This window comes from Aricia agestis, chromosome 9, assembly GCF_905147365.1.
Source record: "Aricia agestis chromosome 9, ilAriAges1.1, whole genome shotgun sequence".
NCBI classification, from domain to species: domain Eukaryota; kingdom Metazoa; phylum Arthropoda; class Insecta; order Lepidoptera; family Lycaenidae; genus Aricia; species Aricia agestis.
In genome coordinates, this window is record NC_056414.1 from 8,955,455 (window position 1) to 8,976,204 (window position 20,750).

Here is a 20,750-nt window from a genome sequence, read left to right on the forward strand (position 1 = left end):
TATAACGACACGGCTTCATCGTAAATCGTGATCTTATAAGCCATGGTCATTTTGTTGAGTATAATTTATTTTTGTTATCTACATAGGCACAAGCCTCACTTTAGTTACGTACGTCACCTTTATTACCTTCATAGGAGTATGTAAGTACTTATAAAAATGTTATTATTGAAAAATGAATGGAACTGTGAATTTTAGGTGGAGGAAGACATTAAGAAAACCAAACTTATTTAATTGTCGATGATAAAAAGCTGAATGAAAAATTCTATTCATTAAATTAAAACTAAAGTAAAACAAAAAGAAATATTGACCCCGACGTGATTTGAACACGCAACCTTCTGATCTGGAGTCAGACGCGCTACCGTTGCGCCACGGAGTCGATGATGATAGAGATAAAAAGTATGTACACTTATCGTTTTAAAGGACAAGTTGCATTATTTTTAATTTTTATCACGACCACGAGAATATTTAAAAATATTATTGCTGAAACCATTTCATAATGAAAACATTAAATTTACTACACACAATAGGTATTTAAAAAGCAGGCCTAGTAGAAGACTTTACTGTTCTGTATCGATTTTCCTTTTGTCGTGTGATAACTTTATATTATGAACAGTAAACATAAAAAAATGTTTAAGCATAGCACTCGCATTTATAAAAGTAGGTTAATTATTAACATTTACTTTTGTTACAGAAATAAACCTACAAAAGTACCAAATGGTTACATAACGCCCTCTTGTTGCCTATAAATAGTTTTCTATCCAGGAGGTCTACGAAAAGAGCCATTTAATTCTCTTTCAAAATCATAGATGGCGCTCATTATAACATGTTCCTCGTTTCCCATTTGAATCGATAATTCCATTGTAGCTTTAGCGAAAATTGGTTGGTAAACAGGTACATTATTATTATAGTTTCATATTAAAATAGTTGTTATAAATAATTTTTAAAACAAATTGTTCGTATATCATACATACAGTAAATTGAGTAATTGCAACATAAGCCCCTGTGGCCTAATGGATAAGGCATCGGCCTCCTAAGCCGGGGATTGTGGGTTCGAGTCCCACCAGGGGTACAGAATGTTCATTATTTTTATAATATTTTCTAATTAGCTAGAACATAAAGAAAGCAACTGAAATTGGCTTAAAATTATATTATTGTTTTTTTTTCTTTAAGTTGTAGAACCTTTAATATGCAACAACGTGTTCTAATTTTTATCTCAAACAAGTCTCTTCGATAAATAAAACGATAAATTATTTGTACTTACAAAATATGTTTATTGCAGACATTATAACTTTACCAGCGAGATTATAAGAGAAAGTATAAGATGTACTTTCAAAACTGGCGACACATTGGCGGCGGAACCCATCAGTGGCAGGCACCGCAAACCAGAATGTTGTATGTAGTAACCTACTTGGTGTGGCAGGCGACAGTCTTTATCTGAAATAATAATGAGCAGCTTTAATATATTTCGGTTTTATGTAAAATAATACATACCACAATGAGTCACAACATGATATAATATTATTACTAGATGTTCCGCGCGGCTTCGCCCGCGTAATTTATGAATGTCATGGAAACCGTACATTTTTCCGCAAAAAAGAAACCTATGTCCTTTCACGTGGTCTATTCTTCATGTGTGCCAAATAACATAAAAATTGCTCCAGTAGTTTCTTTCCTCCGCTTTTTCCACATTTTCCTCTATTTCTATGGGCTATCTAACACTGAAACAATTTTTCAAATCGGACCAGTAGTTCCTGAGATTAGCGCGTTCAAATAAGCCCTTTCAAATAATTTCCCCCCGTTTTTTCTACACTTTCCTTTATTTCTTTGCTCCTATTAGTATTAGCGTGATAAAATATAGCCTATAGCCTTCCTCGATAGATAGCCTCTCCAACATTGAAAGATTTTTTCAAATCCGACCAATAGTTCCTGAGATTAGCGCGTTCAAACAAACAAACTCTTCCGCTTTAAAAATAAAATTAAGCTAAAATTAAGTTTTATAATACAGTAAGAATACACATTTAAATATAAAAGAAACAAATACATATTTCGAGAGAAAGTTGCTAATCAGCCTTTCCCAAAGTGGGCGATAACGCCCCCTTGGGGGCGCTGAAGGTCTTAAGGGAGGCGGTGTGGGACCCAGAAAAGAATTTTGTAGAGACTTGGGGGGTGATTAATTTCATCTGAATGCATTTTAAATTAAAACAAATGGGTGCTAAAACATAATTTGTGCTCAAAGTGGGCGGTAGACAAAATAAGTTTGAGAACCCCTGCTTTAAATGATCAACGCGCTACATAAATAAAAGAAACATGAAAAAATAAGGTCAGGTGGGGTAAGAGGGACGTGGGGGGAAGAGAAACTGTAACTAATAACAAGAAAACTATAACGCCGAGCTCTATGGTCACCACGTCGATAAAACAGTACCTATTAGGCGTAGTTCATATATTCTTGGGTAGACGAAGCAACAACACGGCAACTAAGCGGGTAAAAGATAGAAAAAAAAAATCTGTTGTCAAAGTAAAAAACCAAGACATTCCTTATTTGTGTTATTAACATATTAAAAACATCAGTTTTGCGGTTGATTGCTATGGAAAGTGTAATAATTATTATTGCATTTAATTTTTATTTTCTACGTATTGCATTGTTTGTTGTGTGTGTTTTTAGTGTTTTTGATGTCAATAAAAACATAACCTTCAAAACGTCAAGCTGGGAAAGAGGAACGGCTATACCAGGTTAAAAGAAACATATTATGTTCCTCTTTCCCGGTTTCAGGGGGTAACAAACATTTTTTGAATCCGCTAAAATACCGGCTGACTTTTTAAGTACTGGCCAAGATTTGTAGGATGAACCTATGAGTATGAACAAATTTTGCTATAGGACCAACTTTCGTACCCGAAATAAAATTAAAGTCAGCTGTTCCATATAAAAGTAGCTGTGACCAAAATGAATGAAATATCAAATAGGTCTACTATTTTTTTTGAGTACGAAAGTTGGTTACATTCAAAAGGTTAAGGTTTATCCTACAAGTTTATTCCAACTAATATTATAAATGCGAAAGTCTGTCTTTCTGTCTGTCTGTTGCGTTTTGACGCCTAAAACTGAAGGTAAGTAGCTTGATGTCCGGGGCTAGGGGCATAGGCTTCATTTTAACCGATCTAACCGGGATACTAAAGGGGGTTCATGTTTTGAAAAATTGTGCCAAGCGCGATATAACCAAAACGCGGACGAAGTCGTGGGCGGAAAGTTATTTTTCAATACCGGAAAAAGTTTAGCACCTCTGACCTTACCTATATGTTCCTGTTACTCTAAATTTCGTTTTTGTATGCTGTCAGCCTAAATAAGACCCTATTTTAAACTAGGGAAGATTTTCATTCCCTTAACTAAAAAAAAAAAATAATACATGCTATAAGTACCTATAAACAATTAAACACTTAAAAACATAAGATATTACCTAAAAGTATCGAGTGTTCCTCTTACCCCAAATCTCGGGTAATAGGAACATTTTTATGACCTAGCTTTGTTGCTAAATTGTGCCGTAATTATAAGAAACAATCTAGTTCTGTATCAAAAAAAAAATAGTATAATATTTCAAAAGCGAAGATTTGTTTCAATTAATATTGATATTTAAATGTATAATTTTGATAGCTGAAAGTCAAAATATTCACAAACCAGTAAAATATGTTTCTCTTACCCCACTTGACCTTAATGGCAAATCTTATCATGAAAGACCTTAAGACCCAGTTTCATCAAGCAATGTTAAATAAATAATGGCTTGTTAAATCAGTTAATGGCCTGTTAGAGCTATCGAGCGTTCCACCATGCCCTAATGTCATGTTAGACCCAGTTTCATCAAGCAATGTTAAATAAATAATCGCTTGTTAAATCAGTTAACGGCCTGTTAGAACTATCGAGCGATCCACCATACGCTAATGTCATGTCAAATCGCCTAACACGGTGTTAAATTTTAATTCCTGCTGGGGAGGTCCGTTAAATATGTAACAGGCCGTTATAATAGTCAAAACAACAACTTTCAAAGACAATATCCAATATCAATAAAAGAATCTGTTTCGACTTTTGAGTGTTTCCGCCATGTTTCGCCAAAACTTTACATATTATTTATTATTTTTCATGTTATGCATAATTATTTATTTTCATTTTGTCACAAATTTAGCCCTCGGATTTTCTTTGACATTGCAAATACACTGACTTGTATAAAAATTACCAAACCGAAATAAGTAAATAAAAGTTTGTATCATGATTCATGTTTTCAGCTTTGACAGATCATAATTATTAACCTGGTAAATTAAAAAGAGCTATTGTAGCGTAACAAATGTATGCGATCAGTGATATTTTGATTTGGTCGCATTATCTACCAGATGACGTAATAAACGAATAAGGTGAAAATCACACATTGCAGCCAACATGTCGTATTAAACTTGTACATTGCAATTTCGTCGCCTTATAACAAGAACGAACGAATTGAATGTTATTCACTCGTTATTCACTAGACCCAGTTTCATCAAGCAATATTAAATAAATAATGGCTTGTTAAATCAGTTAATGGCCTGTTAGAGCTATCGAGCGTTCCACCATGCCCTAATGTCATGTTAGACCCAGTTTCATCAAGCAATGTTAAATAAATAATCGCTTGTTAAATCAGTTAACGGCCTGTTAGAACTATCGAGCGATCCACCATACGCTAATGTCATGTCAAATCGCCTAACACGGTGTTAAATTTAATTCCTGCTATGGAGGTCCGTTAAATATTTAACAGGCTGTTATATGAGTCAAAATAACAACTTTCAAAGACAATAAAATAATATGCAATATCAATAAAAGAATCTGTTTTGACTTTTTAATCTTTCCGCCATGTTTCCGCTACGTCCTTATTATTAATTATTTTCATAGATATGAATAATTATTTATTTTCACTTTGCCAAAAATTCAGCCTTCCGATTTTCCTTGACATTGCAAATATACTAACTTGTATCAAAATTACCAAACCGAAATATGTAAATAAAAGTTTATACTATGATTCATGTTTTCAGCTTTGACAGATAATAATTATTAACGTGGTAAATTAAGAACTATTATAGCGTAACAAATGTATGCGATCAGTGATATTTTAATTTGGTCGCATTATCTACTATTATACTACTATGGAAGAAAGTGACACATTGCAGCAAACATGTCGTAATGTACATTGCAATTTCGTCGCCTTATAACAAGAATGAACGAATTGATAGTTGTTCACTCGTTGTTCACTTAACATTGCATTTACTAATCCGCTGTTAAATTTTTACTGTGGGACATAAGTATTTTAACAGTCTGTTTAATTTTCTAAGCTCCGTTAAGTAATGCATCGTTAGGTTTTAACAAACATAGGTTGGTGAAATTGGGTCTTAATTTGTTAATAAGTACATCAATCATTAAATAAAATAGTTGTTTGTTTCCCCCGGAAAATTTGACTAAGCCCGGCCGCACATTGTCCGAAATTTCTGATACGAAACAGTTGAACGTCCGCGCTGTCTCTTACATTTTGTACTGAGCCGAGTGAGCTCGAACTCGCCGGAAGGATATTTCGGATAGTGTGCGGGGTGGCGGTCCGGCGAAATTCAACTGTTCCTGATCAGAATTCGGACAATGTGCGGCCGGGCTTAAACACTACAGGATTTGGCAGGCGCAACGACGATAAGTTCTGTTACTTATTATAAACGTAAATTTCGCAAAGTGATGCAACGGCGCCGTGGCTTAGTTGGTTAAAGCGCCTGTCTAGTAAACAGGAGATCGGGGGTTCGAATCCCCCCGGGGCCTCGTCAGTGTGGACGCTTTTTGTATATTTTTTTAAGCTTGTTGTAATTATTATTTATACATACATATTTATTACACGCATGTTTTTTTTATTTTGTAAGTAAATTTTTATGTAAAAAAGCATCCAATGAAAATGATTCTTGTTTCAAGTTGAAACTCTACTTAAATAATGTATTTTTTTCTATTTTAATCCTATGTATAATGTATAATAAATTCAATAATATTATGATGTAAATTGGTTAATTGGTTAAAGCATGACAAATACATACGTATTACATGCATATTTGTAATTATTATTGGTATAGCTGTGCTTACGTGCGCATATATTTGATGTTGTAGTTGCTGTAACCAAGAAATTCGCTGGAGGACAGAATTCTGGCGAGGGACACGGGTTGGTGATATTGAATATATAGGATTCTCTCTCGGCGATGGCCTGACACCTGTGGGTCATATCTGCTCCACGCCACGTGCATACTAAAAGCCGGCCGTGGCCATCGTTGCGAAACTGTAAAAAAATGACAATTGAAATAAGAATTAATATAATATTATGTTGTTTTAAATATAAATAACTAGTTTTTCTATGGAAGCAACTTTACTTCCTAAAAAAATCACCTATGTTATAGTTGCTTACACTTTTGTTTATATACAATATCTGCTAATAGATGGCGCTTTATGCAATTAGAAACAAATACTATTTCTGCCGCACTCAGATACATTTAATCATGATTAACCTCCAATTTAAGTAATTAATGTTCCACTCTGAGTACGGCAGTTAAATTTTAATAATATTTGTTTTTATGAGACTGCCCTTCCTATTGTGTTACTTGTTGAAGTAGGTAAGTATATTAGTTTCAAAAAAATAATTTTATGGTAACTTTAACTTTTAAGAATTTTGAAAATCGGTCCACAAACGGCGGAGATATCTGCGAACAAACATAAAAAAAGAACATATATAAGTACGGTCGAATTGAGTAACCTTCTTCTTTTTGGAAGTCGGTTAACAAAATGTGAAATGAACTGTCAAATACCTATAGTTTGTGCGTTATATGATGATATGGGTGGCAGTTTTCATATTCCTTGCTACGGATTTTTTTTTACTTTTTTTACAAGAAAACAAAAAAATCCAATGTAATAAATTATATTCCATCTGCAAAAACAAATGTTTCCTGTAACTGTAAATGAATAAAAATTAAAAGTTGCTAAATGCTAACTTATTAATAATATAAAATTATAAATATTAACTGTGAAATAGGAGTATAAAATTATTGTTACGAAAATATTTGAAAAATGTTAGATGCATGAAACGGAACCTATGCCGATAGAGATTGACTCTGTTGAATCGAAATCAAATCGATAAAAAGGGCGGCCATCTAAAATCGCCGGCACCACTCTGAAACGTCAGTACGAAATCGACAATTCCTTTAGGAAGTGATTCGATATTTTTAAATTATCGAATAATTTTTTTAGGTAACTTCCTTACTATTGTCAATTATAATGTGTCACGCATATCATCTTAAAACGCACAAACTATAGTAAAAGTCCATAATGGACGCCATATTTGACGATAACTTTAACCTTAACTATAACTTCGCCTCTGGTGCAAGTTGCAACCCAACCTAAACAAACATAGTAAGTAGGACTTTAAACGTTATGTTTAATATATTTTTATCTTTTTACCTGAACATTCACAACTGGCGTCTGCCTTAAGTAAAACGGATGTATTCTGTACGCTTGTTCCCTGCCTGGTAGAACATAATCCTCATACTGCCTTTGTTCAAATGTGCTACCATTTACAGGACATTGCGGACTAAAAATTCTACTCGGAATTTTAGTGTTCACGACGTGAGTTTCCACGGCATTCATCACATCAGCAATACTGATTGAAGGCACCTGCAAAATACATATCTTTCAATTACCTTATTTTTATTAAATTCGTCGACTTCAAATACCAAACTTTTACTTGATTTCCTTTACTTGCCTATTTGACTCCTTTGATGTGCGTCAAAAACTGATAAAGGTACGGATACGTGTATTTGGTATTATCATATTTGTCATATTTGTCAAATAGGCAAATAAGGTCAATATTTGTCAAACGTACCGTCTACACATGGTGATTGTTTGGCGAATACATCAAATACGAAAATACAAATAGCCAAGTGAAGTGCCTCCAATGCATTGCAGTTACAAGCACGATGTCATGCTTTGGACAATATTCAACGGACCATTATATTATGTCAAGTTTTTACTTTCATGTATGGCCATGGGAATTGGGATTTCTTTCTTCTAATTTATGCTACACTACTTTAACAACTAAACATGAAGAAGTACCTGTAAAAATATCTCCGAATAGTCGAGATATTCGTTATTAACGTTTTGGAAGTCCGTCAAATCCTGGGCAATATACGTGAAGTAGACATCGAAGAAGCTAGTGCGCAGGGAAGCCATCAGCTGTCTCGCTCTTTCCAGCTCAACTGAGGATGGTCGGTCGGTAGGGCTGACTATAAGCACCACTGTACTGTGACCCGCGCTGCTCATGTCTTCTATCTCGCTCACGGTTTGATTGCGCGAGTGCGTGATTATTCTGGACACTACATTCGGCAGATTCAAACGATTTGGCCCTGGAAATAAAAAAAAGTTTATTTATACTGCTGTCCCATATTCATACAAGACCATAATATGAGTTTTTATGATCACAATACATTACAAGTCATCCATGCAATACATTATAAAATTTCATAGAATTTTTTGCTTATCCTTGACAAAAAACCTGATGGGATCATAAGTAACCTATAACCTTACATTAAATACCTATGACGCATTCAAAAATTTTAGAGATCTACTTACACAAAATATTATAAAATAAATAAACATACAATCTAGACAAAATTTTGACAAAAAATTAGAATACTTAAGTCTTAAATCACAGAAGTTATCCCTAGTTTCTTACTTAGTATTTGAATAAGTAAACAAAAGATTTAATAGTATGACAATGATTTGGTATCTTCTATAAGTACTATCAGAGAAGTTGATTCCTATGCAAATCGGGGACCTAAGTAGTTTGGTTGCGTTACGTCAAACCTAGCTGACAGATCACAATTAATATTGAATTTTTTGACGTGGGAGAGCCATGCTTCGGCACGAATGGGCCGGCTCAACCGGAGAAATACCACGTCCTCACAGAAAACCGGCGTGAAACATCGCTTCCGCTGTGTTTCGCCGAGCGAGTGAGTTTACCGGAGGCCCAATCCGCTACCCTTTTCCCTTCCCTACCCTCCCCTATTCTCTTCCCTACCCTCCCCTATTACCCCTTAAAAGGCCGGCAACGCACCTGCAGCTCTTCTGATGCTGCGAGTGTCCATGGGCGACGGAAGTTGCTTTCCATCAGGTGACCCGTTTGCTCGTTTGCCCCCTTATTTCATAAAAAAAAAATAATTGACATATTCGACCAAATAACGTTGGTCTGTCAGCATAGGAATCAACTTCCTCGATGGTACATAATTATTATAAAACAAATGTCGCTTTTTTCCCTCAAGTCCCTTTAATCTTTAAAACTACGCAACGGATTTTGATGCGGTTTTCTTTAATAGATAGAGTGATTCAAGAGGAAGGAATAACTTATAAGTATAATAACATTCATTAAATAGTGGAGAAATACTGTTATTGTTGGGGTTTCTAATGTGATGTCGTAAATAATTACATTTTTTTTACAAACGCAGGCTGAAACCTACAAGATTTATCAAAATAATGTACCAAGTATTGTACACATTGAAAAGGTCTACAGAAAACTCCGCGATGCTATATGTCTATCTCATATGTATATCCCACAATAATTTTTTTTGTCATTTTCTTTTTACGACAAATAATGGCTAATTTTCAAAACAATTTTAATAAATACAGCATTAATCCTTATCCATTTAAATAACTTAAATACATTGTTGATTTAATGTAGATCGATATGGCCTTTTACAGCATATTATATTTAAATGAATATTTTCGATGATATTACAGATAAAAATTGCGGGAAGTAGCTTTTGCGGCGGGCCACGGGTAGTAATAAATAATAATGGATACAAGTCAAAACTGCTGAATCGATTTTAATCATTTTTTCAATGTACCAGGATGCGAAGCCAGGGCGGGTCGCTAGTTCTGATATAAGTATTAAATGTTAAATGAACCAAGTTAAGAGGATACACCAGGGGCGAGAGAAATTGAAAATAGGTATTTGAAAATATATAGCTGTCTCACCAATCTCAAGTCTCCCACCGCAGAGCGCGATAGAGATAATACGACAAAAGTTCTAATAAAAGAACAGAAAATCTTCGATTCGTTGTCCGCTGATTCCTTCTCCAAAACTTAACCGATTAAGTATTTTTTTCACTTAGAATTAAAGCAAAGCTTGAGCTGTGTTCCAGTTTTTTTTTTGTATATTCTAGCCAGTTTTATTTTCTGGGTGTTTGAACACAGAGGAAAATCTGGCCCATTTTTTGGGTTTTTGGACGTTCTTATCTTTTTTAATAATAAAATTATAAAAAAAAAAGAAAACATAGGGACATGCTAATAGTGGCCATATATATTCAGGAAAAAATCATAACACTACCGGTATTATCCAGGGAGGAAACAGGGTACAACGTTTGTATGGAAAAACGGCGGTGTGGACTCCTCTTAAGTTATAGACATATAAAACATTATTGTGCGGAATCCTGGCCCAAGATTAGCTTAAATTACGGCATTCGTCAACGTTTGTTTTAACTGTTTTCAGCTTTAAAACATAAAGCAACAATACGCTTTGTTTCGGCAGATTTATGGACACATAAAATTATCAAAATAAAATGTATCAAATGTACGATTCTGATACTACAAAATTTTATCACAGTGTCGTCTGTAAACTCGAGTATATTGTTTCTCGAGGTTCCTCATACTATTTTTATCGGTCATTGCTGCCAGTTACTATGCACTCTTATTATTTAACGTTGATTTAAATTATTACAGCAAGCATTACTAGATTCCGGTGCTGGCATTGTAATCACGAAACACGATATCAATGTAAATATTTTTCAATCCAGTTCGACATCTAGTTATGCAGTGCATTGCAATATGCATTGTTTCCATTGATCACGGCCCACGGGCTAATTGTCCCATCGAGGAAATTGATTCCTAGGCAGTTGACGGGAATACCTACGTCATATTTTGGTCGACATATGTTAGCTGTGATCGGTCGGATGGGTAATGGGTTTGACTTAACGCGACCAAATTACTTAGGTCCGCTATCTGCCTAGGAATCAACTTTTCTGAGGGTACCCTCCGCTATAGGATGATTGATACTAATATTATAAATGTGAAAGTGTGTCTGTCTGTTACCTCTTCACGCCCAAACCGCTGGACCGATTTTGCTGAAATTTGGCATGGAGATACTTTGAGTCCCGGGTTAGGACATAGGATACTTTTTATCCCGTAAAAATGTACGGTTCCCGCGCAATAAACTAGTTTTGGCGCAACAGAGTTGCGGGCGTCATCTAGTACTTATATATTTACACTGACATTACTGTACGCGATGAGAGAGCAATAGCAATATTATCTTGTGAAAGAACACAACATTATTTACAACTGCACATTTGTTCCAATATAAACAGAGCATCTTACACTCAATCGTCGCATTGTTGAGGGTAGTAAAGAACGCTGTCAAGTTGCTGGCGGGCGGCACCAACCACTGTCCCGTATTGCCGTGCAGCAGCGCTAACGTGCTGCGACCTGCGTCCACCTCGACAGCGCCGCCGAGCCAGCTGGAATATTTTTTTTATTTGTCACCCCCTTTTGTGGGTTCCGTAGCCAAATGGCAGAAAACGGAACCCTTATGGATTCGTCATGTCTGCCTGTCTGTCCGTCCGTCCGTATGTCACAGCCACTTTTCTCCGAAACTATAAGAGCTATACTATTGAAACTTGGTAAGTACATGTAGTCTGTGAACCGCTTTAAGATTTTGATACAAAAATGGAAAAATTATAAAAAATTTTAGGGGTCCCCATAGATTTTTTTTTTTTTTTTTTTAAAGAAGGCAGGTCACTGTAGCCCTGACGTCACTGCGACCCATGAGGATCTATTGTGACTCCTTCGCACTAGAGTATCATCCCCAACCCTATACTGCTCATAAATTGAACGATATGGTTGGGGTTGGTGCCACGAATTTCCTCTGTGGACGAGTATTCGTGGCGACCAAGGTGCCTGTTCCTGCTCTGTAGTAGAGCAGGGCAGTCGAGGAGAAGGTGAATAGGTGTTTCATCCTCCTCCTCACAGAATCTGCAAGTCATTATGCTACAAATACCCATTCTGTTTAGGTGTTTGTTGAGCTTGCAGTGCCCAGTTAGGCTTCTGGTAAGGATTTTTAATTGGTTCCTACCCAAGGTGAGCACTAATTCTGATTGTTTCTTGTTGAAGTCAGGAATTAGTGCCTTGGAGTGTTCAAGGCCAGGGGTCTCAGCCCACTGCTTCCTGCATAGTCTGTGACCCCATTCCTTGAGCACTTGCTTTGTGGTACTGGGAGTTATACCACAGAATGGTTCTGGACCATATATGAGACTCTCGGCCCCAAGCCTAGCCAGCTCGTCAGCGGTTTCATTGCCGGGGACGTTGCTGTGGCCCGGGACCCATACTAGGCGGATGTTGTTGTTGTCCCCATAGATACAACTGAAACAAAAACATTTTTTTTTCATCTAACCTATGCGTGTGGGGTATCTATGGATAGGTCTTCAAAAATCATATTGAGGTTTCTAATATCATTTTTTTCTAACCTGTATAGTTTGCGAGAGACACTCTTCCAAAGTGGTAAAATGTGTGCCCCCACCCCCTCTAACTTCTAAAGTAGGGGCATGATAAGTCAAAAATATATGATGTACATTACTACCAAAACTACCAACGAAAATTGGTTAGAACGAGATCTAGCCAGTAGTTTTTTTTTTACGTCATAAATGGTAAAAACCATTCATTAAATCAACTGAAATATGAAAATAAATCAGAAACCTTATTGCTGCTGCGGAACCCTTCATGGGCGAGTCCAACTCGCACTTGGCCGGTTTTTTGGCACTACCAGTGCGCTGGTAGTGTTAAAACCGGCACTGACACCAAAATTAGACATTGATATAATATATTAAACTATTGATCTGCTAGGAATACCTTTGTATTATTTTCGTGTTGAGATGAGAAGACAAATAGAATAAAGAGAAGAGAATCAACAACGCGAACACCAGTAATTAGGTATGTTTAGGTGGTCATGCAGACAACACGAGTCTACTGATTGTATGACTTATGAACAAAGCCCGTGTACATTTTGACCTTAGCTACTTCAGTACTATTTATTTTAATTTACATTCAGTAGGTTTTGTGTGAGGAAGTAACAAGTAAGAAACATAAAGACTCACAAACTTTTGCCATACAAAACACTCATATTGTTAAACCGACTTCCATGCAATTTGGTGTGAAAATACTTTGAGGTCCCAGAAAAGGACATACATAGGACAGTATCGCTATCCTGAAAGTGTAGTTTTCGCGCGACAAACAAAATTAGCAACACCTTGATTCTAGCCTGAATACTCACGACATAAACTGTTCCACCTGATAGTTCTTCCACGAGCCGTCAGTGGCCACTATGAAGTCGGCGGTGGTCACGCCGCTAGTCAACTTGTAGTCGCTGTGGTACATCCGCAGGACCGACGCTGGAATCGCATACAAATATTGATTCATTTTAATTAATAGCACATTGAAATATAAAAAATATGCAGTGAATACTTTATACTGATATTATAAACGACAAAGAGTTTTTCTATTTACCGTTAACTATGTTTGATGCGAACAATATGACATGGAAGAGCCATGCTTCGGCACGAATGGGCCGGCTCGGCAGGAGAAATACCACGGGCTCACAGAAAACCAGCGTAAAACAGCGCTAGCGCTGTGTTTCGCCGAGTGAGTTTACCGGAGGGTCAATCCCCTTCCCTACCCTCCCTTATTCCCTTCCCTACCCTCCCCTATCACCCTATTCACCCCCTATCGTCCATGGGCGACGGAAGTTGCTTTCCATCAGGTGACCCGTTTGCTCGTTTGCCCCCTTATTTCATAAAAAAATATATAAGGCAAAGTAGAACATTTCTAATTTCTGCCGTCCTCAAGCTAAAATGCCGTTAAAGCTCGAGGATGGCAGAATAATAGTATGGATATTCTAATCGCAATTTATTAGCGTTTAGAATAAGCGGTCTTAGAAGACGTCATAAATGGCCAACCTATTTTCAGTTTTATTAAAACTTACAGTACTAACTGCCGCACTCAGAGTGGAACATTAATTACTTAAATATAATAATTAATTAAAAATGTTGACATAAGCCCCATACATTATCTGTCAAACTCTTCATTAAATTGAAGATTAATCATAATTAAATGTCTCTGAGTACGGCGGTTAGTAAGTTTATTGGTTTAAACTTTATTCCTTCATGTAACTTACGAACATAGTTCATAAACGCGGTCGCGGCTGCCTCGCTAAGTCTTCTCATTTCTTCTCTCGGCACATACACCGTGATCTGATGCAAGGACAGAAGATTCGAGAACTTAAAGGTTTCCTCCAACAAGTCATTACTGTTGATGAGACTTGAGAACAACGCCTGCCGGTTCCACGCACTGACTTTTTGATCGAAAGTAGGACCTTCGTTTGAGTAGTACATTTCGATGATCTGCGACAACCGCAAAGACCGCCTCTGTTCCACCCAATTGGGAACATGATGCGCTAATATGAGACCTGAAAGTAAGAGGTACACATTTAATTATAAAACTAGCTATTCGATAAAACACGAAGAAAATGACATTTTCTAAAAATGAGTCATATATATATATATATATATATATATGACTCATTTTTAGAAAATGTCATTTTCTTCGTGTTTTATATATATATATATATATATATATATATATATATATATATATATATATATATATATATATATATATATATATATATATATATATATATATATATATATATATATATCGGAATCCGCTCCAACGATTTTCATGAAATTTTGTATAGGGTGTTTCGGGGGCGATAAATCGATCTAGCTAGGACTCATAAACATAATACACAAGAATTGCTCGTTTAAAGATATAAGATTATAATATTATTGCAATCACTACAAAACTATACTTACCAAGAATTTTAAACACCTAGGCTCCCTAGAAACAGTTTACACAAATAGTTTGAATCCTTGATTATAAAAAATCACATAGGAATTTTTATAATTAACTATCAAGGATTCAAACTGTTTCATTCAATTTTCCGACTTAATTTTGCACTTAAATAATTTAAAACATTTCTTATCCGATCAAAGCTTCAAGGTCACAGCAAACATATCAACTTGGAAAGGCATCGGCATCGGATCCCCTCGAGCTGTTCAATATTGTTTGTATGAAACTCGGAACTCCCTACTGCAACGCACACTAAGCGGAATCGTAACCTAATCGCCTCGCCTCGGAACAGGCTCCGAACCGGGAAGCGTGGTCAACTAGCTTACGGCTCGTCATCCCCCCGCTTACGGCTAGTCGTCCCCGTGCTTACGTCTCTCCGTACTTAAGCTTACGTTTCTTCGTCCACCCTTGCCCCTTTCCCCTTCCCCGAGCCGTAAGCGAGGCGTCGCCTAGACGAGTTGACGTAGATGCGCTACTAATACGCTTTGGTTACGTGCATACGTTAGGTCGACGCCTGGTTGACGGCTAGGCGAAAGGCGATACGGTAACGATCCCTTTCCGAGTTGATAATAATATGTATGCTGTGACCCTCAGACTCGAAATCAGCGGCCATCGGAGCGGGACCGGCGGCGGCACTTGACAATGTATGGATTTATATGGACAGTGGTGAACGGCGCGCAGCGTACTAGACGGCTTATCCATATAAATCTATACATTGTCGTGCGCCGCCGCCGCTCTCGCCCCGCTGCCCGCTGATTTCGAGACTGAAGCCTAAGCAAAGTTTCTTGCCAGAAATACTTCGTACCTGATTCATCGCTACTTGTATCTTTAAACGTATACCCCGACAGAACTTCAGAGAAAGTTATACATACCATCGATCCCGGCCAATATCTCAGCGTCAGTGATTTGCCAGTCAGTGACAGTCTCGTTCTGCGGGAACATGTAGTGGTGTCGCGGTAGCAGAGTATCGTTCCACCGGTTACTGCTGCCAACTGACAACCGCTTAGCACCTACCCGAGGTCCCTGATTCACTACCACCTCGGCTAGGTCACCTGAAAATTGCATTAGCTGATTTTTCTAAATTTAATTTTTCTAAAAATTCTAGAAATAGTTTGCGCGTCGTAGAAGACACAAGTTAGAGCCAGTCCACACGCCTGCCGTTGCGTTATTTTACATACAAATAACCAAGGTGTTCACACGGCGCGCTGCGTCGTGACAGCAGTGCGCAACGCACACAAGACAGACAACAGCCCCCGAGACGAAGCGGGATGTTGACGTTAAGACTGCTTTGTAAAAAAAAACGCTGCGATGACGCAGCGTCCGTGTGGCCAGCTATGCATCAAACGTCAGCGCCGCGTCGACGCAACGCTGACACAACGCCCGTGTGGACAGGCTCTTATGCAGCAGTTCTTGCTATCATAATAGTTTTTCCATTTTTATTTGGCCAATAGATGGCGTAATTATACCTATTATACGTTTCTGCATTGACTCACAACGAAGTCATAATATAAGTTATAGTTATGTAATGTTTTATCCTTACCTATCTGTAAACCTTTTTTATATTAGGCAGGTAAGTTGCTACTTACATGCCTTGTATAACTATAATGACCGTATAAATAATGCAGACCTTGTTTCCATAAGGGGGTAATTTCTCAAGGTCGATTAGGTAAGTAATTCTACATACCTGCTAAAGTAGCAACCCAGATATTATTTACATCGGAATTGGACTCGAGCATGTTCGCGTTCTCATCTAGCGTCTCAATTTTGTCGTCCCACTCTTGTAAGGCGTTGTCTAGGAGAGCCTGCGATACTTCCTCTCTAAACTCATTGGTGTTAAGGACATCTATTATGGATACTCTCTGAGCCTCTAGCGACGCGGCGATGGCTGCTACCACCGTGCCCGGGGCGATAGGCCCCCAATCGGTTTGTATAACGCCGTGCTCTATCGGACATCGACTGTTTAGCCTGAAAGCATTTGGTAGGAAAATAAGTCCTAGGGTAAGGACTAAGGCTTGCTGTATTTCGTTAGTCTGAAGCAAAAAGTAGAAATTGACATTTTGATATACTTAGAGATGTTTAAAATGAAAGAGTTCATTTATGTTATCTTTAAGCCGATATAAATAAATAACTTCATCGCGCTTTAACGATTAGCGCCATCTACAATGGCAATTATACCAAAGCTCAAAATATATTGTCTTTCAACCCACATTCCTCTTGAGTGTCTTGACTTTTGAGTCTTGGGTTTCCAGTATCCTCACTCGAAGAAACGTGCTTGAAGGATTTTGTCATATTATCTCCAACCGCTTCTTTGGTGTCATGGTATGAATAATTATTAAAACATAATCAAAAAAGATTTAACACAACGTGGGTATCGCAGACAATAGATGTTCAATTGTTATGCGGCAGCCGGCTGCCGCTTGGTGATTGATGGGTTAATAACCTACCTATTCATAGACTGTGCCATTACTGTCTGTCGTTGTTCAATGGACAGCGGACATACAGTGCTCTCATCTCCTCTCTCCCATCTCTGTACGGTGGAACTGAGCATAGTATGCAGCAAGCATTTCTCCTCGATCGTCAGTATTTCGTCAATATCTATTAGATCTTGGCTCGGCAGGAATATGTTCATGAGCAGCTTATATCTGTTGTACTGGAAGGCGGACGCTCTATAAGGCAGCAGGTAGTCAGTTTCGACAGAATTGCCGGCCTCTTCGATACCGTCGAGTCGCAAACTGGAATATATGTCAATAATAAAATGTTATAAATAGGATGACTGTAATAGTCACAAATAAAATGAAGATGAAAAGACAAGACGAAATTACGTTTGGAAACCGAACAAATTCTATGGGGTTTCTAATGTAGCAAACTAAAAACCTCACGCAAATATAACAATGTATCATCGATATTAATTAGTCAAATATTTTTACCTCCTAAGTAATGACGCGCTGAATAATCTCACATCCAAACTTGTCTCTCTTTCTAATCTTCTTATAAGAGAGAGAAACACGTCTAGGCGCTTTGGAGCACCCAAAAGCGGTCCTCCGTTTTGGTAACATTGCTGCAAATGCCTCGGAATACTAGACAATATAGCTTCCTCTGAAACTGGTAATATTTATGAAATATTTTAATTACAAACATTTATTTACACTGCTATTGTGTTCTCTTAAAACCCTTACATATTAAATGTTTTAGTCGTTAAAATGACTCAATTCTCAAAAATATCGTCGTTACAAAGTTTGACTATATTCACATAATATAAATAAAATGTTTATAAAACTTACACAAAACTATCAGAGTAAATAACAAAAGTTGACACAGTTTTCTCATTATGCGAAACTTAATCACGGTAACATAGCTGCACACATTGTTGGTTAGTCACCAAGATACTAATGATCTGATAAGATAAAGCATTCTGTTTATGTAGGGCGATGAGTATAATACTAAAGGTACTGATAAAAACAAATGATAAAAATACAGTCTTTATTGACTTTATATAATATTAATTGAAAACATTACAAGTTAAGTAATCTATTCACTCTTTGAAATTCCATATAACCATATTTCATACAGCAGAAGATGCCCCACAAAAAATAATTTGTGAGAATAATTAAAATGCACGTTTAGAAAAAAAGCGTTACGTAAACATTTTGTGACAAATTATATTCATAAAAAATAAATTAGATTGACTTTAAAAAGACTGGAATGAAAATGAAATGCAATTGTCTTTCTTAAACAGTTAATTTAAGAAATTTTAATACTGAAATTGACACAATATTTGATGAACAGGTATTTTAATTAGGCATGCTTAAATTTACAGAATGACTCTAAAGAATTTACAGATTAAATATACTTTGGTCAAAACGTAAAGTAAGAATTTATTCACGTTTTAATTGAATACTCTTGTTACCAAGTTAAGCACAATATGACAAACACAAAAATAAGGAAGTTTCAAATTCAAATTCAAATTCAAATACTTTATTTGCAAACCAAGTATACAAACAAATTTAATGTAAGTACAAACTTAGTGCCTTGTGCAGGCGCTTGCTTAATGTTCTCGATATGAGTTTTCCAGTTTAGATGTGTGTCAATATTTATCGCGAGCAAGTTGAATGTGTCTACTGTTTCTAAGGTCATGTTCTCAAATGTTGTATTTATGTTAATAGCTGTTTTTTTGTACGATCGAGATTGAATAGTTTTTGTTTTTTTTAAGTTAATTTCTAAATTGTGATCACGAAGCCAATTCGTAACGTCTTTTTATACTTTTTGCAATAGATTATCATTAGGGTTTATGTTCTCATATTTTATTAAAATGGATATATCGTCTGCAAATAGTATTTGTAAAGCTATCTGGTTATTTAAGACTTTTGGTAAGTCGTTAATGTAAGTTAAAAATAGTACACACCCTATTACACTTCCCTGGGGAATGGAGCACGTCATCTCCAGTTCGCCTGATCTTATTTTAGTTATTTCTCGCGTGTCATGATCATAGTGTTGCATTTGTACAATCTGTTTCCTATTTTCTAAATAGGATTTAAGCCACGAGTATGCTGGTCCACGTATACCTGACCCTATCAGTTTTTCAAGGAGTATGTCATATAGTACCTTGTCATATGCCTTTGTCATATCCAGTAGAACACCTAAAACATACTTTTGATCGTTTATGTATTGGAGTGCGGTTTGAATTTATTTATAGACAGCCAGCGTCGTGGATCTCGCCTGCCTAAAACCGTTCTGACTGTCATCTAGAATATTATTTCTTTCGAGAAAGTTGTATAGTCTGTTACACATGGCCTTTTCAAATATTTTGGAGAATGTAGGTAGTAAATCTATAGGTCTATAGTTATTTGGGGTTTGGGTGTCGTGTTTTTTAGGAATTGGGTTTATTAGGGATATTTTTAAAGCATCAGGAAATTTGGCCTCTATGAAACTTTGATTCACAAGGTATGTTAGGGGTACGGAAAGATTTACGGCGCAATGTTTAAGCAGGATTGGTGGGATGTCATCGATACCACTGCTGTGTTTGTTTTTAATAGATCGAATTAGATTAATAATTTATTTTCGGTCCACGGGATTTAAATACATAGAGGACAGCGGTGAGTTAACGACGGGTCGACCTTTTGCGGAGGTTTTTTCATTTGGATCTATACCGACTTTTGCAAAATAGTTATTGAAAGCGTTTGCTATTTCTATAGGGCATTTAATAGTTTTATTGTTAAGTTTTAGTGAGATGTTTTGATGTGTATGAGTTTTTGTTCTGCCCGATTTCTGATTTATTATACGCCACATAGTTTTTGTCTTGTTATCAGATTTATCCATTTGTTTTTTGTAGGTAAATTTTTTGGATATTTTAATACTGCGTTTTAGGGTTTTGCAGTATTTTTTGTAGAACTGGGCGATGATATCATTTTTTGTTTGGTTTAATATAATTCTTGACATTCTTTTGTGTTTACACGACTTTTTTAACCCTGTAGTTAGCCATAATTTTTTAGGTTTATTTTTAATTTTAACTTTTTCAATAGAGTTTTATACAATTTTGTACATTTGGCATTCTGCTATTGTCATCGTTCAATGGATTATGAAAATTGAAAAATATACAGGATGTAATTAATCCTTCCGGCCAAATTTTGATATATTGTTCCTTGTTAAAAATAAAAATTCACGTACTTTTTCTTTTATAATTACTCAGTACTGAAATGTCGAGAAATAGCTTCCGGAA

The 20,750-nt window shown here is 36.4% G+C and overlaps 1 protein-coding gene and 3 non-coding genes across 4 annotated transcripts; 2 read left to right on the plus strand and 2 right to left on the minus strand.

Annotated features, from left to right (window-relative positions):
- Positions 1-304: 304 nt before the first annotated feature.
- Positions 305-376, minus strand: Trnaw-cca. The gene has a single exon. It is a non-coding gene; the product is annotated as a tRNA-Trp (tRNA).
- A 620-nt stretch (positions 377-996) lies between these two features.
- Positions 997-1,069, plus strand: Trnar-ccu. Its single transcript has one exon. It is a non-coding gene; the product is annotated as a tRNA-Arg (tRNA).
- Positions 1,070-1,253: 184 nt separating this feature from the next.
- On the minus strand, positions 1,254-18,461 carry LOC121730463. Its single transcript, XM_042119505.1, has 12 exons — positions 18,316-18,461; positions 17,962-18,136; positions 17,479-17,766; positions 16,719-16,999; positions 15,907-16,086; positions 14,298-14,588; positions 13,398-13,515; positions 11,450-11,589; positions 8,138-8,427; positions 7,487-7,699; positions 6,125-6,314; positions 1,254-1,434 (listed from the first exon to the last, which is right to left on the minus strand). The coding sequence occupies exons 1-12, from the start codon at positions 18,359-18,361 to the stop codon at positions 1,283-1,285; spliced, it is 2,364 nt and encodes a 787-aa protein (XP_041975439.1). The 5' UTR covers positions 18,362-18,461; the 3' UTR covers positions 1,254-1,282.
- Positions 5,739-5,812, plus strand: Trnat-agu. The gene has a single exon. It is a non-coding gene; the product is annotated as a tRNA-Thr (tRNA).
- Positions 18,462-20,750: the final 2,289 nt, after the last annotated feature.